At 43.2% G+C, this 25,554-nt stretch overlaps 1 protein-coding gene across 13 annotated transcripts in view; it reads right to left on the reverse strand.

Annotated features, from left to right (window-relative positions):
- Positions 1–25,554, reverse strand: part of DMD (dystrophin) — a 3,641,189-nt gene that overhangs the window by 104,917 nt on the left and 3,510,718 nt on the right. For 12 of the 13 annotated variants that reach the window (XR_010221499.1, XM_063953479.1, XM_063953472.1 and 9 more), the window contains 4 exons: positions 18,780–18,891; positions 16,098–16,234; positions 14,352–14,390; positions 11,259–11,324 (listed from right to left, as the gene is read on the reverse strand). Coding sequence is in view for 12 of the 13 variants with exons in the window: in XM_063953479.1 (XP_063809549.1) it covers positions 11,259–11,324; positions 14,352–14,390; positions 16,098–16,234; positions 18,780–18,891 (354 nt within the window). In the remaining variant the exon portion in view is untranslated. The remainder of the gene's footprint in view (positions 1–11,258; positions 11,325–14,351; positions 14,391–16,097; positions 16,235–18,779; positions 18,892–25,554) is intronic. The other variant, XM_063953476.1, reaches the window with a different exon arrangement.

Genomic DNA, 25,554 nt, shown 5'->3' on the forward strand with positions numbered 1-25,554 from the left:
CCTATGAGAGTTGCAGCTGCTGCCGGGAACCGATATCCAATACCTGCTGCTGTCCCACTTCATACTTGCAGGTGATACTAAATATTTGTGGTTACTCCCTGAAAACTTTTTTTTTCTAAGGAATAATAATTCACAAATATTAAATGATAAATGGGCTCATTATTAGTCTACCTTAATGGCTCAGTAATTACCCCAGCTGCTTCCACAGACCAAAATCCTCTAAAAAGAAATCTTAAGGGGTGTGGTAGGGACCAATACCTATCTCATCGGTCCTCCTAAAGAGGGAGCTGTAGACGCTCCTTTGCCTTTTGCTATGGTTGATTCTATTTCGGAGTGGGAGAAGGGACCTTCTGACGTATCTAGGGGAGGAGACACGTCACCAGGGGGAGGAGCTACAGGCGAACAGGGTACCCGAAAAGTACCCTCGTGGGCTCGCTTCGCTCGCCACGCTTCGGGCTCGGTGGCTCGCTCCGCTCGCCACCTGATTACTAAAGGTAATAGTTGGTGGCGTGGATAGTAGAGGAACTATCCCGCTGGCCTTGCTCCTCCCCCTTGTGTTGTGACTCCTCCCCCAGACGGAAAAGGTCCCTTAGCCCACTTGATTCTAGCATCTACCCTTTTGCTATTGGGATGGATTGTGCAATTGGATTTATGAAATATTATGCACAAGAACAAATGTGCTAGTTTTTAGCTGCTTCTGCTATACAGCCACCGGTACTTCATAGAAACTGTAGGATATACAAAGTTTTATTTGTTAGCTTGTGAGCAGGGCCTTCTTACCTTTACATCTGTCTGTTATTACTAAGTCTGGTTTTATTACAGTTTGTTCTAAACTGTAAAGTACAAAGGAATATGCAGCACTATATAGGTTACTGGTAATAAATGATATTACATTTTTGTAACATATTTAAAGGTCAGATTACGAACTGGAAAAAGTGCATCTGGCTATTTAATATCTATTATATAAATTCTGTTCCAAAGAAAAAAGATGATAAAACGTGAAAAAAAAAAAAAAAAAAAAAGGCGACAAATAGCTTGCAAAAAAATAAATAAATAAAGTGCAGTGGAGTAGCTACAGCTTGTATCTGTTTTTTTTATTTTTACATTGGATTACAGTGGTGCAAAATCCTTGGTGCTTAGGACCACTGATGGAGGTCACACCCTGGAAGCTGTGCTTCTGGAACAAAGGGTACAGAAACACCCCTTTATGTTACAGAAATAAATGTGGTGTAGTAATTGCATTTTTTTTTATTCTGCACTACAAGAAGGCTAAGTGGCAAAAACTCAGAGGTACAAAGGGGGTAATTCAGACCTGATCGCTAGTCCGCATTTTCTCACTGCCTGTGATCAGATCTGAACTGCGTATGCACTGCAATGCGCAGGCGCAATGGACTGCAGCAACGGGATAGTGCGAAATTTTTGAACGCATGGGCGATCACAAGGAGATTGACAGGAAGAGGGCGTTTGTGGGTGGCAACTGCCCGTTTTCAAGGAGTGTCCAGGAAACCGCAGGAGGGACCAGGCGTTTGGAGGGAGGTATTCTGACATCAGGTCCGGCCCCAATCATCGCAGCGGCTGAGTAAGTACTGGGCTGAGCAGAAACTGCACAAACTGATGTTTGTGCAGTTCTGCTACAAATGCGATCGCACACCTGCACACACTCCCACTATAGGCGGCGACTACCTGATCGCAGGGATGCAAAAAAACGCACCACAGCGATCAGGTCTGAATTACGAGTGGTACTGATATGTCACCATCCATTCCCCACTATAATATGCAAATATACAAGTCAGAGCAGCTAAGTGTGGGCAAATTGGCTACATATGGTTACATTTAGGCTGTGGGGAAGGAGGGTTAGTGATACCATACTTACCTAGTAAGTGTTGGAATCCTGAGCACCGGGATGCCGCTTTCTGTATTCTGACTGCTGGCATCCCAATACCATCCCTATAGGGGTTTATGGTATAGCATAAGTAGCAAACTATTTATTACATTACATTCTTGGCTGTTAAAACCCTACACGTTTCATCCTGAGGACTTCTTCAGGGGAAGGTACCAACAGGCATCAGAAAGAGAAGTATAGAGTAATCTTCAATGTAGTTTTGCCCAATGGATGAATAAAAATTTTCAACAATTAAATCAGATTTAGTTATGAGGTAGGGGACAGGATGTATTTGTGTAAATGGCAATATCCTGCTTAAGGATCTTTATCCCAGATTTATAGGTGGAGTGGAGCTTCTTTAAATTCCATATAGCTTAGTACATGGAGATCTATATAGCTCAGATATAGAAATAATAAAGGTTGTCCTAAAACAGCTTTATCTGTATATATACTTGAAATGGAACCCTCAAGCAGACCTTAAAAACGACTAATCTCTAGCTCCAGAAAAACACACACACACAAAGATCGATAGAGCACTATGTTAATAGGCACTAATTAAATACTCCGCTATCGTGTTGCCCACCTCATGCAGTATCTTTTTTGGGGGACATGCCAGTAACCTTAATGGAACCCTGACATACATATGTATCTATATACACTCTCTCTCTCTCTCTCTCTCTATATATATATATATATATATATATATATATATATATATATATATATATATATATATATGTATATATATATATATATGTATATATATATATATATATATATGTATATATATATATATATATATATATATATATATATATGTATATATATATATATATGTATATGTATATGTATATATATATGTATATATATATATATATAATAAGATTTTACTTACCGATAAATCTATTTCTCGGAGTCCGTAGTGGATGCTGGGGTTCCTGAAAGGACCATGGGGAATAGCGGCTCCGCAGGAGACAGGGCACAAAAAGTAAAGCTTTTCCAGATCAGGTGGTGTGCACTGGCTCCTCCCCCTATGACCCTCCTCCAGACTCCAGTTAGGTACTGTGCCCGGACGAGCGTACACAATAAGGGAGGATTTTGAATCCCGGGTAAGACTCATACCAGCCACACCAATCACACCGTACAACTTGTGATCTAAACCCAGTTAACAGTATGATAACAGCGGAGCCTCTGAAAGATGGCTTCCTTCAACAATAACCCGAATTTGTTAACAATAACTATGTACAATTATTGCAGATAATCCGCACTTGGGATGGGCGCCCAGCATCCACTACGGACTCCGAGAAATAGATTTATCGGTAAGTAAAATCTTATTTTCTCTATCGTCCTAGTGGATGCTGGGGTTCCTGAAAGGACCATGGGGATTATACCAAAGCTCCCAAACGGGCGGGAGAGTGCGGATGACTCTGCAGCACCGAATGAGAGAACTCCAGGTCCTCCTTAGCCAGAGTATCAAATTTGTAAAATTTTACAAACGTGTTCTCCCCTGACCACGTAGCTGCTCGGCAAAGTTGTAATGCCGAGACCCCTTGGGCAGCCGCCCAAGATGAGCCCACCTTCCTTGTGGAGTGGGCCTTTATACAGATTTAGGCTGTGGCAGGCCTGCCACAGAATGTGCAAGTTGGATTGTGCTACAGATCCAACGAGCAATCGTCTGCTTAGACGCAGGAGCACCCATCTTGTTGGGTGCATACAATATAAACAACGAGTCAGATTTTCTGACTCCAGCTGTCCTTGCAATATATATTTTTAATGCTCTGACAACGTCCAGTAACTTGGAGTCCTCCAAGTCACTTGTAGCCGCAGGCACTACAATAGGCTGGTTCAGATGAAATGCTGACACCACCTTAGGGAGAAAATGCGGACGAGTCCGCAGTTCTGCCCTGTCCGAATGGAAAATCAGATATGGGCTTTTGTAAGATAAAGCTGCCAGTTCTGACACTCTCCTGGCCGAAGCCAGGGCTAGAAGCATGGTCACTTTCCATGTGAGATATTTCAAATCCACCTTTTTTAGTGGTTCAAACCAATGAGATTTTAGAAAGTCCAAAACCACATTGAGATCCCACGGTGCCACTGGAGGCACCACAGGAGGCTGTATATGCAGCACTCCTTTAACAAAGGTCTGGACTTCAGGGACTGAAGCCAATTCTTTTTGAAAGAAAATCGACAGGGCCGAAATTTGAACCTTAATAGATCCCAATTTGAGACCCATAGACAATCCTGATTGCAGGAAATGTAGGAATCGACCCAGTTGAAATTCCTCCGTCGGAGCACTCCGATCTTCGCACCACGCAACATATTTTCGCCAAATTCGGTGATAATGTTGCACGGTTACTTCCTTCCTTGCTTTAATCAAAGTAGGAATGACTTCTTCCGGCATGCCTTTTTCCTTTAGGATCCGGCGTTCAACCGCCATGCCGTCAAACGCAGCCACGGTAAGTCTTGAAACAGACAGGGACCCTGCTGAAGCAAGTCCCTCCTTAGAGGTAGAGGCCACGGATCTTCCGTGATCATCTCTTGAAGTTCCGGGTACCAAGTCCTTCTTGGCCAATCCGGAACCACTAGTATCGTTCTTACGCCTCTTTGCCGTATAATTCTCAATACTTTTGGTATGAGAGGCAGAGGAGGAAACACATACACCGACTGGTACACCCAAGGCGTTACCAGCGCGTCCACAGCTATTGCCTGCGGATCTCTTGACCTGGCGCAATACCTGTCCAGTTTTTTGTTGAGGCGAGACGCCATCATGTCCACCATTGGTCTTTCCCAACGGGTTACCAGCATGTGGAAGACTTCTGGATGAAGTCCCCACTCTCCCGGGTGAAGATCGTGTCTGCTGAGGAAGTCTGCTTCCCAGTTGTCCACTCCCGGGATGAACACTGCTGACAGTGCTATCACATGATTCTCTGCCCAGCGAAGAATCCTTGCAGCTTCTGCCATTGCACTCCTGCTTCTTGTGCCGCCCTGTCTGTTCACATGGGCGACTGCCGTGATGTTGTCCGACTGGATCAACACCGGTTTTCCCTGAAGCAGAGGTTCTGCCTGGCTTAGAGCATTGTAGATTGCTCTTAGTTCCAGAATGTTTATGTGAAGAGACGTTTCCAGGCTCGTCCATACTCCCTGGAAGTTTCTTCCTTGTGTGACTGCTCCCCAGCCTCTCAGGCTGGCGTCCGTGGTCACCAGGATCCAATCCTGTATGCCGAATCTGCGGCCCTCCAATAGATGAGCACTCTGCAACCACCACAGAAGAGACACCCTTGTCCTTGGAGACAGGGTTATCCGCAGGTGTATCTGAAGATGCGACCCTGACCATTTGTCCAACAGATCCCTTTGGAAAATTCTTGCGTGGAATCTGCCGAATGGAATTGCTTCGTAAGAAGCCACCATTTTTCCCAGGACTCTTGTGCATTGATGTACAGACACCTTTCCTGGTTTTAGGAGGTTCCTGACAAGCTCGGATAACTCCTTGGCTTTTTCCTCCGGGAGAAAAACCTTTTTCTGAACCGTGTCCAGAATCATCCCTAGGAACAGCAGACGAGTTGTCGGCATTAACTGGGATTTTGGAATATTCAGAATCCACCCGTGCTGTTTTAGCACTTCTTGAGACAGTGCTAATCCCATCTCTAGCTGTTCTCTGGACCTTGCTCTTATTAGGAGATCGTCCAAGTATGGGATAATTAATATGCCTTTTCTTCGAAGAAGAATCATCATCTCGGCCATTACCTTTGTAAAGACCCGAGGTGCCGTGGACAATCCGAACGGCAGCGTCTGAAACTGATAGTGACAGTTTTGTACAACGAACCTGAGGTACCCCTGGTGTGAGGGGTAAATTGGAACGTGGAGATACGCATCCTTGATGTCCAAGGATACCATAAAATCCCCCTCTTCCAGGTTCGCTATCACTGCTCTGAGTGACTCCATTTTGAACTTGAACTTCTTTATGTACAGGTTCAAGGACTTCAGATTTAGAATAGGCCTTACCGAGCCATCCGGCTTCGGTACCACAAAAAGAGTGGAATAATACCCCTTCCCTTGTTGTAGAAGAGGTACCTTGACTATCACCTGCTGAGAGTACAGCTTGTGAATGGCTTCCAAAACCGTCTCCCTTTCGGAGGGGGACGTTGGTAAAGCAGACTTCAGGAAACGGCGAGGTGGATCTGTCTCTAATTCCAACCTGTACCCGAGATATTATCTGCAAGATCCAGGGATCTACTTGCGAGTGAGCCCACTGCGCGCTGTAATTTTTGAGACGACCGCCCACCGTCCCCGAGTCCGCTTGAGAAGCCCCAGCGTCATGCTGAGGCTTTTGTAGAAGCCGGGGAGGGCTTCTGTTCCTGGGAAGGAGCTGCCTGTTGCTGTCTCTTCCCTCGACCTCTGCCTCGTGGCAGATATGAATAGCCCTTTGCTCTCTTATTTTTAAAGGAACGAAAGGGCTGCGGTTGAAAAGTCGGTGCCTTTTTCTGTTGGGGAGTGACTTGAGGTAGAAAGGTGGATTTCCCGGCTGTAGCCGTGGCCACCAAATCTGATAGACTGACTCCAAATAACTCCTCCCCTTTATACGGCAAAACTTCCATATGCCGTTTTGAATCCGCATCGCCTGTCCACTGTCGCGTCCATAAAGCTCTTCTGGCCGAAATGGACATAGCACTTACCCGTGATGCCAGTGTGCAGATATCCCTCTGTGCATCACGCATATAAAGAAATGCATCCTTTATTTGTTCTAACGACAGTAAAATATTGTCCCTGTCCAGGGTATCAATATTTTCAATCAGGGACTCTGACCAAACTACCCCAGCACTGCACATCCAGGCAGTCGCTATAGCTGGTCGTAGTATAACACCTGCATGTGTGTATATACTTTTTTGGATATTTTCCATCCTCCTATCTGATGGATCTTTAAGTGCGGCCGTCTCAGGAGAGGGTAACGCCACTTGTTTAGATAAGCGTGTTAGCGCCTTGTCCACCCTAGGAGATGTTTCCCAGCGCTCCCTAACCTCTGGCGGGAAAGGGTATAATGCCAATAATTTCTTTGAAATTATCAGCTTTTTATCAGGAGCAACCCACGCTTCAATACACACGTCATTTAATTCTTCTGATTCAGGAAAAACTATAGGTAGTTTTTTCACACCCCACATAATACCCTGTTTAGTGGTACCTGTAGTATCAGCTAAATGTAACGCCTCCTTCATTGCCAAAATCATATAACGTGTGGCCCTACTGGAAAATACGGTTGATTCGTCACCGTCACCACTGGAGTCAGTGCCTGTGTCTGGGTCTGTGTCGACCGACTGAGGCAAAGGGCGTTTTACAGCCCCTGACGGTGTTTGAGTCGCCTGGACAGGCACTAATTGATTGTCCGGCCGTCTCATGTCGTCAAACGACTGCTTTAGCGTGTTGACACTATCCCGTAGTTCCATAAATAAAGGCATCCATTCTGGTGTCGACTCCCTAGGGGGTGACATCCTCATATTTGGCAATTGCTCCGCCTCCACACCAATATCGTCCTCATACATGTCGACACACACGTACCGACACACAGCAGACACACAGGGAATGCTCCTAACGAAGACAGGACCCACTAGCCCTTTGGGGAGACAGAGGGAGAGTTTGCCAGCACACACCAAAAGCGCTATATATAACAGGGATAGCCTTATAATAAGTGCTCCCTTATAGCTGCTTTATATATATAAAAATATCGCCATAAATTTGCCCCCCCTCTCTGTTTTACCCTGTTTCTGTAGTGCAGTGCAGGGGAGAGACCTGGGAGCCGTCCTGACCAGCGGAGCTGTGAGAGGAAATGGCGCCGTGTGCTGAGGAGATAGGCCCCGCCCCTTTTTTGGCGGGCTCGTCTCCCGCTATTTAGTGAATCCAGGCAGGGGTTAAATATCTCCATATAGCCTCTGGGGGCTATATGTGAGGTATTTTTAGCCTTTATATAGGTTACATTTGCCTCCCAGGGCGCCCCCCCCCAGCGCCCTGCACCCTCAGTGACTGCGTGTGAAGTGTGCTGAGAGGAAAATGGCGCACAGCTGCAGTGCTGTGCGCTACCTTTAGAAGACTGCAGGAGTCTTCAGCCGCCGATTTTGGACCTCTTCTAACTTCAGCATCTGCAAGGGGGCCGGCGGCGCGGCTCCGGTGACCATCCAGGCTGTACCTGTGATCGTCCCTCTGGAGCTGATGTCCAGTAGCCAAGAAGCCAATCCATCCTGCACGCAGGTGAGTTCACTTCTTCTCCCCTCAGTCCCTCGTTGCAGTGATCCTGTTGCCAGCAGGACTCACTGTAAAATAAAAAACCTAAGCTAAACTTTTCTAAGCAGCTCTTTAGGAGAGCCACCTAGATTGCACCCTTCTCGGCCGGGCACAAAAATCTAACTGGAGTCTGGAGGAGGGTCATAGGGGGAGGAGCCAGTGCACACCACCTGATCTGGAAAAGCTTTACTTTTTGTGCCCTGTCTCCTGCGGAGCCGCTATTCCCCATGGTCCTTTCAGGAACCCCAGCATCCACTAGGACGATAGAGAAATAGATATATATATATATATATCTATCTATATATATATATATATATATATATATATATATATATAATACTAGTTACAAGCCAGTAACAATGACGGAAACCAGTGGTGGATTATTTTTATGGAGGGCAGTCGCTATTCCTGGAACTCCTGCTGCTTTGAGCTGGGTCTTTGTCACAGTACTGTCTCTCTCTCTTATAAATTATATGCCCAGCTTAATCTTAACTGTGATTGCGGATGTGATAAACGTGCCCCCTAATGGGTGCTTGCATCGCATTCATACCTGCGTCCCATAGGGAACGCATTGTGCTTGTGCACAGCGACTAAGCCGCAAATAGCTGCATTCCGCGATGTGTGCGCATCCATCGCAGGCAAGATGGATAAATATATCCACCTTATACACACAGCCTGAAGGTCATTTTATCCAATATTTTTAATAACTTTGTGCATTAAACAAAGTGTGTGTACATTCACACAATTCATTTATGTTTCATATACACCTTATACACACAGCCTGAAGGTCATTTAATACAATATTTTTAATAACTTTGTGTTTTAAACAAAGTTTGAGTACATTGAGCCACAGAAAACAAAGATTTCACTATGTCACTCTCACTCAAAAAAGTCAGTATTTCGGAATATTCCGCATTTCGGAATATTTGGATATGGGATACTCAACCTGTATGTATGTATGTATGTATGTATGTATGTATGTATGTATATATATATATATATATATATATATATATATATACAAACACACATACAAACAGGAAATTCAGCACTCATCATAGCAAGCTCACTTGTCCTCACAACATCTGGGGTGGCGAGTGCTGTGGTTTTCTATATTTGTTTGTATATTGCGGGGTTAATCTTTGGTTAACTCTTATTAACTGTGGCCACAGGCCTTTTTCATGCACCCCTGTGTAAACTCATTTGTTCTAAACCTGTGTCAGCTGCTCCTTAGTAATTAATCAGCCAGTGTCAGGTGACTAGCGTACCTTTAAAAGCCATAAGATATGTGGCAGGTATACCTTAAACCTAGTGGGCATATTTGCAGTTATATTATGTGTGACACAGTTGCCAGGTTTAAATTTGAAGACTTTGTGATAGTGTAGGACCTGCAAGAAGGTGGGGTACCTTGGCGAGCGGTTTGCAGGCTTCCGTGCATTGGCCAATTCACTAACTAAACCCCCATCATTTATTTATTGATGTTGTGAGGACAAGTGAGCTTGCTACAGGTAGTTTGTATGTATTTGGATAGGTGGCCATGGGCTGCATGCACCCCACCCTATGAGTGGCTAGTGCGGACGCTGCACCCTGCTTCTGGGGTGGCGAGTGCTGTGGTTTTCTATAATTGTTTGTATATATATATATATATATATATATTCCATTAATGAAGTGAATATGTTTTTATGTAATATGTTTGTATTTTTGTATAAATTGTTATCTTGTGTTAACTACCACGGATTCTATTTAGTAGCTCATTAGAGCGTAGTGTGTTTGCGTCTTATTTTTTTCTCGGTTAACTATATTTAAACAGCTTCCTAATATTGGTATTGGAAATCACCTCCTTCTCAGCACCTGTGTTAATTTTCAAGATTTCTGGAAATAATGTTTATTCAGCAGAAAACAGTATAGAAGATAATTTGCAAATCATTTTATCATCAAGAACGTGGCTCTTTTATTGTGTGGGTGTATGTATATATATATATATATATACATACATACATACATACACACAAGAAATTATACACAAAATAATTTATCACATTCACAGGTTGATGATGATGTGAACATTGCAGCTGCAGATCAACAAGGTACTCACCTCTCTGGTATATATTACATAAGGCGATTGTCTTTACAATGGCTAAAGAGATATCCTAAAAGTAAGCTGCTTCTTTACCATTGCTGCACAAGAAAATGTACTTGAGACTGCTCTACACCAAGAACATAGTGTACTATCTACAAAACCTCCATCTACACTCTAAGGGTTGGTTTTGTAGAGTGTGTCTCATACACAATGTGTACTCTGCCTATTCAAACTCTAGGAAAAATCTTGAAACAGAGTCCAGTAAAATCTCTTGGGTTGATTGGCAAGACATTCCTTTTAGGTTTATAATCAACCTATAGTAGCAGGAGCTTCTACAAAATACTGTCACATATCTTTACATAAGTACACAAAACACTGAAGCCAAAATGCATGGACATGCAAAAATCAAACATTTCAAACATACAGTATGTAACACAAAGAGGTAACATAATAGAAAATTAAAGAGTTAATTATGTTAAACATTCAGATCTGCAATAATTACTGTGATGTAGTATAGGTTAGCCTACGAGTAGCTGAGTAGGTGGATGGAAGAGACATCATTATGTATTTTAATTTTCTGATAGTTTATGCTCAGTATAGTAATGTGTTTTACATACGAAAGTCTACTATCTCATGATATCTCAACTCATGACATGTGCTTTTAAAAATAAAACGTGACATGTAACTGTGCTGCTATAATAATTATAGGAAAAATATAGAAAAAAAAAAGGGTTAACACAGTTGATGTATTATTGAAAATATTTTGTACATTTATATAGGGGAAATCTAAAAGTTTCTAGCTGGAGAGAGGATGTGGAATTAAGTTGCATACGTTTTACCGCTTCGTTTCTCAGGCCCTGCTGGATAACAGGCATTAAATGCTAGCTAGATAGAAGTTTAATGGGAGACTGACAGATTGGAAAAATCAACAAATCGTTGCAGAGTACGGAAGACTCTCCTGATGGAATGAGCTAAACGCTACAAGGCTCTCTGATATGTTTGGATGCTTGTGCCATGGAGTCATACCTGCTAGCATAGTGTTCAATTCGTGAGTGAGTGTCATCGTGTGATAGCTGGGGAGATGAGGCAGGGCTGTGGAAAGAAGAATTTAAACACAATTCAATCTTCACATTAAGAAAGGTGCTTGAGCTTCATTGTGTCATGGACTGCTTTTTGTCAAGTAGTAACAGGAATATTATGGAGGAGATGTACACTATGTATGTTCAGTATATAAAGTGCTATCAGTTTAGAATGGAAGCACGGCCAAAAAGGTATACAAATTTCATATATTTCAATTATTTCTCACCTTACACTTTCCTTTCTATAAAATAGGAGTAAAGCTTAAAATTCAATGAGTTCAATGAGCTTGTAGTTATAAGAAAAAACTCCCCGAACACTGAAAATGTTTAAACCTGAAATGGCTATTTTATTTCTCAGCTACTGGAAATAGATGATCAAATCAGACAGTTTATGTACAAATGCAATGAGAACAGCCATCTTCATTTTCTATAGCACTGCTGTATACAGTGGAGCTATTGCAGTTGTGTCAATACCATGAGAAAACATCCAGGTGTATAAACCTATAGCAATTGGAAAAGTCATACCAAGACTATATATAACCAGCAGCAGTCACTCGGAATGTAAAATCTGATTACTTCTTGTACGGACATCTATATCATTTATAATTTTCCAATTTCTTCACAACGAATAAAAGGCCACAGCTTTAAAACAACGACAGCCTAAATTACTTTACATGGAAGCGCTAACGGTAAACTGTAAACAATGCAGGGCCTAAAGTAAAAAATATCTGAGTTATGATTATGGACCAGTCTCTACTAAATTATTAAATCACAGAAAAAAATATCCACTGAGGTTGGAAGCCACTCACAAGTCAGTAATAGAAATGCTAACAAGTTTTATGGAACATGATTCAGAGAAAACAGAGGAAAAAAGGGGACTCGCCTACTAATTGTGTCTATTTGTTCAAATACACCACAAATAACTGAATGTGGGAATTTAGAATATCCATCGTCAACTGTCCCAAATACAATGGACAAACTCTTATTTTTATTACCACAACTGTAAATATAATTTATTGTATATATTTTACAGAAAAATGAGTGGCCTATATTAATTTTTTTGTTTTTAATCTCTGTCCTTAACTTTTATACTGAATTTAATTTGGTATTTCAGTCTCGCAATCACATGGCAATGAGCTTCACTAAGCATTCCCATCAGTACTGTTACATAATCACTGTAAGGTCTGGTAAAACTTATACAGCAAGTAGTGCAGGGCAGTCCAAATATTGGGGGAGAGAGAACAAAGTGTCCACAAAGGGAGAAAATATGGAATAATATGTGCAAAATTTAAAATTAAATTTAAAATGTAATGTACAAGACTTGGAGAGAGATAAAGTACCAGTCAATCAGCTCTTAACTGCCATATCACAGGGGCTAACTGGTTTGTACTTTATTTCTGTCCACTTTATTTCTCTCCAAAGCTTAATAAATAGACCTCTAAAGCGGCAAAGAAAATCTACCTAGAAAATCTGTGTTTTGACCTGACCTTTAATTGGCAATGTGTAATAACGTTCTTTCACGTAAATATTATTTAGATATATTAAGTGGATACAATATAAGAAACAGAGCGGTAAAGATGCCTAATGTTTGTGCTGCAAGTCACGGGTCCTCCTTCCACACAGCAATCCGTGCTCATCACAGCAGATGTCTGCAGTAGAGATGTTATCTCAATGTAATCAGATTTATACAGCTAACATGCATCATTGCAGTAGTAGGAATTATGTTATGGATAACAGGTTCTTTTACTGTTCTGAATATGTTTTTTTCTGCTCTCATGTACAAGCACATAACAAGTCATGATTACCTAGATATCAGTTTACACCTCATCCCCTATGCCTGGATATTAAATGTGCATTTTCTACACTCTGGTGTTTGAACCACAGAGAAAAATCACTTTGTGGAACACTGAATGAAGCCTGCTGGGGTCATATATCCTCTTTACGAACATAAACATGGCTGTGGAGCCCTCAGCTGAAATGTGCTCAGTTAATTGTTATAACAAATACATCACCTGCATTCCAGGCAGATAAAACACACGCGGCACCCGTCTACTGTCCATGCTCACCGTACAGTTTACACTACAGCTATAAAGTATACCACAGTAAGAGCGTCACCAGTTCAAAAGACGTTTGTGCTCTATCAGCAGAGGGTGAAGTGTGAACATACTGTAATATGGATCCAGCTCTCCTACAAGTCATTACGAACTTGGAACAGTTTTCTGCAGATTTAGGAATATCAGTGTTGGGTTGTCAAATATTCTAACTGGCCTCAAACTTCCAGCTACACAGTTACTTGCGCTACATGTTTTTTCACCCTATCAATCGAAAGCAAGAGCATTCATACTGTGAGTGTAAATAAATGTTTCAACAGCTTGTAAGAGCTGCGGGTATTGGAGAAAAGTTATCATGGGGAGGGATTTGTCCCTTTATGTGAATTAATAGTGTTAATAAAAACATTAAAGCACACTGCAGTCAGCCTAAAATGGTTAAAACAGCTTGCAGTGAGGAAAAGAACATGGGTATAGACAGTGCCACATACACCATCAGGCCATGGAAGCATTTACATACAGTACATGCCTAATCAGTTAATTGGTATGGTCAGATCACATGCGACCGTGCCACCCCACTGTGTACCCCAGTTTTTGACGAGCAGATCCATTCTTCAGGTGTGCATAATATAATATTTAAATATAAAAAAAAAAATACTAAAAACAATATTAAATAAAACAACTTAAAAAAAGTATGAACCGTTTTGAAGGGAAAAATCGCCAGTTAAGTGGTTAAGATGTCTCAATTCTAACGTTCTGGTAGGTAGACCGATAGTGGCATCACTGACAATTATAATAGAGACAGTCCACTCTTTAGATTCTAAGTTCACTGATCATTTCTTAGAACCTTACTTTTGATGCAACCAATTTCAGACTTGAGAGGGCAGGGAGAAGTGGTCAATGATGAATACATGGGTTAAAAAAAAAAATAGCAAAGTAATAACACACATGGCAGAAGCAAAAGCAGTAGCGCAAAAATAAAAAATACTCACGCAGAATCTACTGGCCAGAAGTTGATCAGAGTAACAGGACTGAAAGACAAAAATGAGTAGGTGAAGAGAAAGTAGAGTAGAGAACACAAAAGTGGGACGAGGCTTATGACATCAACAAAAAATGCCAATAAAAGCAGCCAATGCAGAAAATTATACAAACATCTATTAAAATACAGAAATACAAGCTGAAACTCAATATTATCAAAAATAATTATAAAAACAGCCAAATAAAGCAAAGACTGTCAGCAATAAATAGGTCTAATTGTTCAGCAATAAGGTACAGACCATTATAATATTTTAGAATGATATCACTCAAAACTTCTGTTGATTTGAAATGTAAAGTGGTAACAATGAAACTCCATTTTCTAAAGTGAGCTATAGGAAAGGTTTGAAGCGCTAAATTAACATTTAAGTTCAGGTACAGTATGTAATATTTAAGTTCGCTAAATGAAACTGAACACCGCACAAGTGTAGCAGGCCCATTGTGTTTCTGTGTACAGGAACTTTGGGAGCCTGTGCAAGCAACAGGACAGATGGCATTGCAGAGAGATCACCCTCCTCCTGGAACTCTGCTATCAACAGGAGGTTTTCTAAACTATTCATGTTCACTGCTATCTTCCTGGCAGATGGGACCGCAAACAGTTGCAGATTTGCACCTGTCATTTGTCTGAGAGCTCCATGAATAAATACGCTTAGATAAAACAATTCTACAGAAATCACTGACTGCAATAAATCAGCTTTTTCCACAGACTGTTGCAGATTAAATTACGGTTTGATATGTGTTGTTTCTTTCATTTATTAACATGATAAAAAATAATATTTTTCCAGAAAAGACTACACTTACTCTTTTTCCCAGCTATCACCATTATTATTTTTTTGGAATTGAGCTCTACCTAGTCTGCTTGCAGAGCAACAACAATGATACAAATATGACTTCATAAACCAGTAGTGGTAGTGGAAAACCATATTGGCATAAAGCAGACCACCTGAACTGGGTGATTATCTATTCCCCGTTCTCCTCAAATTTACTGTATATTAACATGAATGGCCCGTTTCACAAACTATGAAAAAGATGCAACTTCAACAGTAATGGTTTGAGGAGGACAACATCTGTTAGAAGGGGCTTCATTTATTGGATTTTGTGTATAAACAACTTTAAATACATGACCCCTTCTTCATTCTAAACTGTTGTATAAACTGAGCACTCTGGCTATGGAAATAAATCAGAAACCCCCTCCTCACTCAATTTTAAACAGAGTTGTAAGGGAATTTCAGGTTACCACTCAACACTATTTTACCTTCATACTGAATACATGAAAATGTTTACATTTTGGAGCAAATTTACTAACCAGTAGGTTGACAACACAGCTGAACATCAGTGAATTTGTACAGCAACATAAATAAATGCTAAATTAGACTTGAATAGGTTTTATTTGTATTGCGGTTTTAAACATATCAGTCAAAGCCGCCACTGATTTGCAACTCTGACAACCCGTTACTTAGTAAATATTTCCCTTTGTCACGCAGATTGTTTAAATACATGAAACATTCTGAAAATATCTGCTATGCACTTGCCTGTTGCTATTATATTTTTAGACAGGTCTCAAAAATATAGTTGGCTTAATAAACTTATCAGCTTGTGTTTCGTATAGCCAAACTAAAACCCATGACATGTATTAAATGATAAACAAAACTGGGGAAAAAGTGAGAGTCAGGACATTTGCAAGGCCAGTGGAAAGCACTCACGTCTCCATGTTGTCACCTTCTAGAACAGTCTGAACGGGCAGATAACCCATCCTTGGGTGTTTAGCAAAATATCTTTTTGTCCTGAATTTATTCTTCAAAACTTTTGCAAAGTCGCGAACATCTTCTCCAGATGTAGTCTGAAAGCACACAAATAAATCTCTTTGTGGATGAGGGAACTGATGGCATGAATTAAACAGTAGAGCGAAAAACTGCAGCTTTGCTCGGCAAAGGAAACAGCAACTGAAAAGCAACATGGACAAAAGAAAAACAAATCCTGCAATGGATATCAAATTCTGCTTGCCATTCTCCTTGAGAAAGTAGGCACAGGTGTCAAATGTTTTACAGGAGAAGACTTGGCACCTATCGTTATTTAGTGGCTTATGACAAAGGATTTACCATTTTTTAGTTCCTGTTATTGCATCTTCAAGTTCAAAGCTAAAATCAGCTATGGATTGCAGTTTACTGAAGCAAAACACATCAAGGAAAAGAAAAAGCTTGGAACCAACAAAGTAAAAAACCTAGTCAACTAATCTGTATCCGATAGCAGTATGATCCTAATATTCTGTACTCATGAGTCTTAAAAAACAAACAAAAAAAAAACATTGCTTGTGAAAAGCCAAGACAAAACCTTATACTTGAAAGCAAGGACAATGCTTTCCTGCACTAATGACTGTGGCTGTGGCTGGGAACGTGGAGAAGGAGTCGGTTTGTCTACGTTATTTTCTGGACTATGAGTATTAAAGACCAGACAACAGGCTATGGAATGCGAGATGAATGTACGAGTCGCCATGTGAGTAAAAGCGAGTAAACAGGCCAATCTACATTCATCGAGGTTATAATCTCTAATACATCAATAAACAAAGTAACTGAAAACAAAACAAATGAAATAAATTGTAAAAGTAGCCTTATTGTCTTAACTTTTTTAGCTGAAAATTCCTCAGATTACCAACATGTTCATTTTTCTACATGCACTATGAGGACGGATTCTGTAAAAGTGGAGGAAGTAGGAAGTGGAGATAAATGTACTTTAATAAACAGTAGCACTTGCTGCTTGCATGGAAAGAAATGCAGAGATTTGTCTGTATGTGTCTATGGTTCCACAACACACCTACCTGTACGCTTGGTTGAATTGCTGTATTCCCTATCATTGTGCACTCTATACTAAGTGCAAGAGATGCATGTGACATCAGATGAATTACTACTGCATAGACAGCAGTTACACACACATGCCCTTTGCTATTAAACTAGTGAAACCCAGTGCCAGCCAGTTATGCCCATTCAGCAGCAAGTGTAGATGCGATCCTTGGTAGAGGAGGCCAACGAGAGTGTGCTGCAGTCCAGAGAATAACAAGCAAGGCACCGGATCAGAGGACTATCGACTATCATCAGATTACACTGTTACAGTTCAGCTGCAGAGGTGGGCAAACGGAATGACGGTAAAACAGGCTGTGCTGAATATAGGAAGGGGGGGATCTCCAGAACAAGGAGTGAGAGAGGAATGGAGAGAAAAAGAGGTGCACTGGGTGAGAGGAAAGCAAACACAGTGTAGCAGGGGGTGAGAGAGGTATGGCGAGAGTGAGTAATGTATGAGGAAAGAGGACCAAGGGGTGAGGGATGGAGAGTGTGAGAGGAGCAGGGGCTGAGTGGTGGAAGCAGGGAGTGAGACACGCAGTGGGTGTGGAGGTTAGCAGGTTCTGAGAAGGTAACAGTGGGTGGCTGTAAGGAAGCCATCTCCTGCCGTTGCCAGCTGTCTGTTTAACCTGCAGCTGCCTTTCTTCAGCACTTCCCAGTCCCCGACCCACTGACTGATCCCGGTGCCCAGCTCAAATGAATGATCCAGCCAGCCACTCCCACGGATTTCAGAGGAGGAGAGGAGACATAGGAGACAGGCACAGCCATCAGCAGTCATGAAAAAAAGAGAGAAAGGTGGCTGTGCTGTAACAATGGTTGATTCTAGAGTCAGACTAAAAGACATTGCTACTCCCCTCCCGCAGCCTAGCCCTGTCTCCCCTCTCCCCCTGCAGCATTACTCGAACCATCCTCTCCCCGCATCCTAACACCCACCCTTGCCTAAAATAGTAATATTTTTTCCTTTATTCAAATATAAAACATTTTGTTTTCAAAAATGTCCCCAAAATACTGAAGTAAAAAGTCCCCAGAAAAGTAAATAGCCCCAAACCTAGTAGATTTTTTTAATGATCAAGTTTAAAATTGCCCCTGTCCTCTTGGGGGCATGTCCCCTTTTGAGTGGCCACACCCCATTTTCCAACACACACAACAATACACCCTGAAGTTAACACAAAATCACTTTACATTTTCCATACCCCCACTTCAAAATTCCCACTTCGACCACCCACTGTGTATACATATAAACCTAAAAGTCAGCTGAATCAGACTGCTCACCTCAAATTAATGTTTAAATATTCCATGAGACAGTAAAAACAAAAACAAAGTTCCTTCATGTTAAATGAGAACTCATATAGACAATTTCCTACTTCTTTCCAAGGCAATATACAGTACAACTATACAATCTACATACAGACAACAATGTATTGACTTTATAGGCATGACAATGAACTTCCCTGTGCCCAGTTAATAGCCTGAATTACTGGACTGAGAGAAATATGGACTTTGGAAGCACACTGTATGCTAGAAGAAAACACTTCTCATATTTAGACTTACAGGAGTGCAATATTCCACCATCGGATAGTGCATTTTGTGACCTTTAGCAACACGGCCAGAAAAGAAGCAGCTTTGGCAGATGTCATAGTTAAAGTGCTTTAAACTTCTGTACCTAAAACAGAAAATAAACACACTGTAAAAAATATGTCCATTAAGGAAAAGTGCAGCAATTCAGTGACCAGAAAGGAGAAACAGAAATTAATATTTATTCCCCAGTACCTGTCCAGGAAGATTAATAGTAGAGGAATATGTGCTAATCGTGAAATAAGGAAATGTATCAGTAAAGAACATTCATATTCTGATTTAATCTATTCACTAGTATCTAAGCTCAGAATATATGGTGTGATTAAGGTTATGATCACAGCAAGCTTTTCTCTTCAGACACTAGGGGGCGCTAGAAGGAAGCATGACAAGCGATGTGCCTGCAACATATTAATGTAGGAATTGAACTGTCCACATACTGCACTTGTGTAAATATCCATTAGCATTGGATACTACAGTACAGACCTCAGTGCTTGAACATACTGCCTTCAATAGCAGATACTATTTTTCTCTGCCATGAGTTGCATAAATTGGAATGGACTGGACTATGCAGAGAGCTAGTATATGTATGATCATGTTTACAAAACGTGGTCCTTAAAGCCTCCTTACAGCCCTGGTTTCAATGATAACAATGCTTGAGCAGAGAATGTTACATTTAAATGACTGAGGTACTAATGAAATCACCTCTGCTCATACATAGATATCCTTAAAGTCAGGGGAGTGTTAGGGGTATATGCAATTGCGGTCGAATTCCCGAAAATGTCGAAAAATGGGACATTTTCGCCCCAAAAAAAATTCGACAATGCAATACAGTACTTTTCGTCAAAAAAACGGACTTTCCAAATTCAACTTTTTGAAATTCGACATTTGACAAATTCGACATTTCTGCAATGGTACAAATGCGGCATTTCGACAAAAGTATATTCAATTGAAGATTGTAAATTCGACAACAGTGCTTTTAGACAGTAAATTCGTCATTTTCAATCCGCCACACTTTGCTGGCGGAATCTAGTAAAAAAAATTTAAAACATGTTTTTTTTTGTGTTTTTTTTTATTGGTAATAGCATATCTATTTATATTAGAAGGGATTAGGTACTTGGTTTGTCTATTTAGGAGGCACAAGTATTATTTATATATTTTAAAAATAAATATATATATATATTTTTTTAATGGAATGGGGTAAAAATCAGGAAAAAAAAAAGCGTGGGGTCCCCCCTCCTAAGCATAACCAGCCTCGGGCTCTTTGAGCCGGTCCTGGTTGCAAAAATACGGGAAAAAAATGACAGGGGATCCCCCGAATTTTAACAACCAGCACCGGGCTCTGCGCCTTGTGCAAAAAATACGGGGGACAAAAAGAGTAGGGGTCCCCCGTATTTTTGTACCAGCACCGGGCTCCACTAGCTGGACAGATAATGCCACAGCCGGGGGTCACTTTTATACAGCGCCCTGCGGCCGTGGCATTAAATACCCAACTAGTCACCCCTGGCCGGGGTACCCTGGAGGAGTGGGGACCCCGTCAATCAAGGGGTCCCCCCCCCAGCCACCCAAGGGCCAGGGTAGAAGCCGAGGCTGTCCCCCCCATCCAAGGGCTGCGGATGAGGGGCTGATAGCCTTGTTGAAAATGTAAGAATATTGTTTTTTTTTGCAGAAGAACTACAAGTCCCAGCAAGCCTCCCCCGCAAGCCGGTACTTGGAGAACCACAAGTACCAGCATGCGGGGGGAAACCGGGCCCGCTGGTACCTGTAGTTCTACTGCAAAGAAAATAACCAAATAAAAACAGGACACAGACACCGTGAAAGTATAACTTTATTACATAAATGCCGACACACATACTTACCTATGTTGACACGCCGCTCTGGCCACGTCTCCAATGTCGACATCCGGGGTACCTGAAAATAAAATTATACTCACCTGATCCAGTGTCCAGTTCTTTTATTGTAATCCACGTACTTGGCAAACAAAAAAATAAGAATTTACTCACCGGTAATTCTATTTCTCGTAGTCCGTAGTGGATGCTGGGGACTCCGTAAGGACCATGGGGAATAGACGGGCTCCGCAGGAGACTGGGCACTCTAAAAGAAAGATTAGGTACTATCTGGTGTGCACTGGCTCCTCCCTCTATGCCCCTCCTCCAGACCTCAGTTAGGGAAACTGTGCCCGGAAGAGCGGACACTACAAGGAAAGGATTTGGAATCCAGGGTAAGACTCATACCAGCCACACCAATCACACCGTATAACTTGTGATAACCATACCCAGTTAACAGTATGAACAACAACTGAGCCTCTCGTAACAATAACCCTTTAGTAAGCAATAACTATATACACGTATTGCAGAAGAAGTCCGCACTTGGGACGGGCGCCCAGCATACACTACGGACTACAAGAAATAGAATTACCGGTGAGTAAATTCTTATTTTCTCTGACGTCCTAGTGGATGCTGGGGACTCCGTAAGGACCATGGGGATTATACCAAGCTCCCAAACGGGCGGGAGAGTGCGGACGACTCTGCAGCACCGAATGAGCAAACTCAAGGTCCTCCTCAGCCAGGGTATCAAACTTGTAGAACTTAGCAAATGTGTTTGAACCCGACCAAGTAGCAGCTCGGCAAAGCTGTAAAGCCGAGACCCCTCGGGCAGCCGCCCAAGAAGAGCCCACCTTCCTTGTGGAATGGGCCTTTACTGATTTTGGATGCGGCAATCCAGCCGCAGAGTGAGCCAGCTGAATCGTGCTACAGATCCAGCGAGCAATAGTCTGCTTCGAAGCAGGAGCGCCAACCTTGTTGGCTGCATACAGAATAAACAGCGAGTCAGACTTTCTGACTCCCGCCGTTCTGGAAACATACATTTTCAAAGCCCAGACTACGTCCAGCAACTTGTAATCCTCCAAGTCCCTAGTAGCCGCAGGCACCACAATAGGTTGGTTCAAATGAAACGATGATACCACCTTAGGGAGAAATTGGGGACGAGTCCTCAATTCTGCCCTGTCCATATGGAAGATCAGATAGGGGCTTTTACATGACAAAGCCGCCAATTCTGACACACGCCTAGCCGAAGCTAAGGCCAATAGCATGACCACTTTCCACGTGAGATATTTTAGCTCCACGGTCTTAAGTGGCTCAAACCAGTGGGATTTCAGGAAATCCAACACAACGTTAAGATCCCAAGGTGCCACTGGTGGCACAAAAGGAGGCTGAATATGCAGCACTCCCTTTACAAACGTCTGAACCTCAGGCAGTGAAGCCAGTTCTTTTTGAAAGAAAATGGATAGGGCCGAGATCTGAACCTTTATGGACCCTAATTTGAGGCCCATAGTCACACCTGACTGTAGGAAATGCAGAAAACGACCCAACTGGAAGTCCTCTGTAGGGGCCTTCCTGGCCTCACACCAAGCAACATATTTCCATCATATGCGGTGATAATGCTTTGCTGTCGCATCCTTCCTAGCTCTTATCAGCATAGGAATTACTTCATCCGGTATACCCTTTTCCGCTAGGATCCGGCGTTCAACCGCCATGCCGTCAAACGCAGCCGCGGTAAGTCTTGGAACAGACAGGGCCCCTGCTGCAACAGGTCCTGTCTGAGAGGCAGAGGCCATGGGTCCTCTGTGACCATCTCTTGAAGTTCTGGGTACCAAGTCCTTCTTGGCCAATCCGGAACAATGAGTATCGTTCTCACTCCTCTTTTTCTTACTATTCTCAGTACCTTGTGTATGAGAGGAAGAGGAGGAAACACATATACCGACTGGAACACCCACGGAGTTACCAGTGCGTCCACAGCGATCGCCTGAGGGTCCCTTGACCTGGCGCAATATTTTTTTAGCTTTTTGTTTAGGCAGGACGCCATCATGTCCACCTGTGGCCGTTCCCACCGATTTGCAATCTGCTCGAAGACTTCTTGATGAAGTCCCCACTCTCCCGGGTGGAGGTCGTGCCTGCTGAGGAAGTCTGCTTCCCAGTTGTCCACTCCCGGAATGAACACTGCTGACAGTGCTTGTACGTAATTCTCCGCCCAACGAAGAATCCTTGTGGCTTCCGCCATCGCCACCCTGCTTCTTGTGCCGCCCTGTCGGTTTACATGGGCGACTGCCGTGATGTTGTCTGACTGAATCAGCACTGGTTGGTCTCGAAGCAGGGGCTCCGCTTGACTCAGGGCGTTGTATATGGCCCTTAATTCCAGTATGTATATGTGCAGACGAGCCTCCTGACTTGACCACAGCCCCTGGAAGTTTCTTCCCTGAGTGACTGCCCCCCATCCGCGGAGGCTTGCATCCGTGGTCACCAGGACCCAGTCCTGTATGCCGAACCTGCGGCCCTCGAGAAGATGAGCACTCTGCAGCCACCACAGAAGAGACACCCTGGCCCTCGGGGACAGGGCGATCAGCCGATGCATCTGAAGATGCGATCCGGACCACTTGTCCAACAGATCCCACTGAAAGATCCTGGCATGGAACCTGCCGAAAGGAATGGCTTCGTATGACGCTACCATCTTTCCCAGGACTCGCGTGCAGTGATGCACCGACACCTGCTTTGGTTTCAGGAGATCCCTGACCATGGTCACTAACTCCTGAGCCTTCTCCTCTGGGAGAAATACCTTCTTCTGTTCTGTGTCCAGAATCATGCCCAGGAAGGGCAGACGCGTCGTAGGAATCAGCTGCGACTTTGGAATATTCAGAATCCAGCCGTGCCGTAGCAACACTTCCTGAGAGTGCTCTACGCTGACCAACAACTGCTCTCTGGACCTCGCCTTTATGAGGAGATCGTCCAAGTACGGGATAACTAACTCCTTGCTTCCGGAGAAGTACCATCATCTCCGCCATTACCTTGGTAAAGACTCTCGGTGCCGTGGATAGACCAAACGGCAACGTCTGGAATTGGTAATGACAGTCCTGTACCACAAACCTGAGGTACTCCTGGTGAGGCGGATAAATGGGGACATGCAAGTACGCATCCTTGATGTCCAGAGATACCATAAAATCCTCCTCTTCCAGGCTGGCAATGACCGCTCTGAGCGATTCCATTTTGAACCTGAACTTTTTCATGTAAATGTTCAAGGATTTTAAATTTAGAATGGGTCTTACCGAACCATCCGGTTTCGGTACCACAAACAGTGTGGAATAGTAACCCCTTCCCTGCTGAAGGGGGGGTACCATTATTATCACTTGCTGGAGGTACAGCTTGTGAATAGCCGTCAGGACTATCTCCCTCCCCGTGGGAGAAGCTGGCAAGGCGGATTTTAGGTAACGTGAGGGGGCGTCACTTCGAATTCCAGCTTGTATCCCTGAGATACAATTTGTATAGCCCAAGGATCCACTTGTGAGCGAACCCACTAGTTGCAGAAATTTCGGAGACGCGCCCCCACCGCTCCTGGCTCCGCCTGTAAAGCCCCAGCGTCATGCGGTGGACTTAGTGGAAGCAGGGGAGGACTTTTGTTCCTGAGAACTGGCTGCATGGTGCAGCTTCTTTCCTCTACCCCTGCCTCTGGCAAGAAAGGATGCACCTCTGACTCTCTTGCTTTTTTGAGAACGAAAGGACTGCATTTGGTAATACGGTGCTTTCTTAGGCTGTGAGGAAACCTGTGGCAAGAAAGTCGACTTTCCAGCTGTCGCTGTGGATACGAGGTCCGAGAGACCGTCCCCAAACAATTCCTCACCCTTATAAGGCAAAACCTCCATGTGTTTTTTAGAGTCGGCATCCCCTGTCCATTGCCGAGTCCATAAGACCCTCACATTTATTCGAGAGCCCAGCAGGCAAATGTCCCTCTGGGCATCCCGCATATATAAGACGACGTCTTTAATATGGCTAAGTGTTAGCAATACGGTATCCCTGTCCAGGGTATCCAACCCCTCTGACAGAGTATCTGTCCATGCTGCAACAGCACTGCACATCCACGCTGAAGCAATAGCCGGTCTCAGTAGAGTACCAGAGTGTGTATACACAGACTTCAAGATACCTTCCTGCTTCCTATCCGCAGGTTCCTTTAGGGTGGCCGTATCCTGAGACGGCAGGGCCACTCTTTTAGATAAGCGCGTCAGGGCCTTGTCAACCCTAGGGGAGGATTTCCAGCGTAACCTATCCGTTGGCGGGAAAGGGTACGCCATTAGTATTCTCTTGGGAATCACCACTTTCTTATCAGGGGAAGACCACGCTTCTTCACATAACTCATTTAATTCATGTGACGGGGGAAAAGTCACTGGCTGCTTTTTCTCCCCAAACATATTTACCCTCTTGTCAGGGACAGGGTCAGCCTCTGAAATGTGTAATACATTTTTCATTGCAATAATCATGTATCGGATAGCCTTAGTCATTTTGGGCTGTAATAGTGCCTCATCCTCGTCGACGCTGGAGTCGGACTCCGTGTCGACATCTGTGTCAACCAACTGAGATAGTGGGCGTTTTTGAGACGCTTTCTTTACTAGCAGGCTCAGGAGAGCCCACTAGGTGCATCCAGCTCTGGCCGGGCACAGATTCTAACTGAGGTCTGGAGGAGGGGCATAGAGGGAGGAGCCAGTGCACACCAGATAGTACCTAATCTTTCTTTTAGAGTGCCCAGTCTCCTGCAGAGCCCGTCTATTCCCCATGGTCCTTACGGAGTCCCCAGCATCCACTAGGACGTCAGAGAAAACGCATTTACCCGAACCAGACGGACTGAAAGCGGTCCCATGTTTACACATGGGACCCCTTTCCCCGAATGCAGAGACCCCCCGTGACTCTTGTCACAGAAGGTCCCTTCAGCC

Source organism: Pseudophryne corroboree, chromosome 2 (genome assembly GCF_028390025.1).
Source record: "Pseudophryne corroboree isolate aPseCor3 chromosome 2, aPseCor3.hap2, whole genome shotgun sequence".
In the NCBI taxonomy this organism is placed as follows: Eukaryota; Metazoa; Chordata; class Amphibia; order Anura; family Myobatrachidae; genus Pseudophryne; species Pseudophryne corroboree.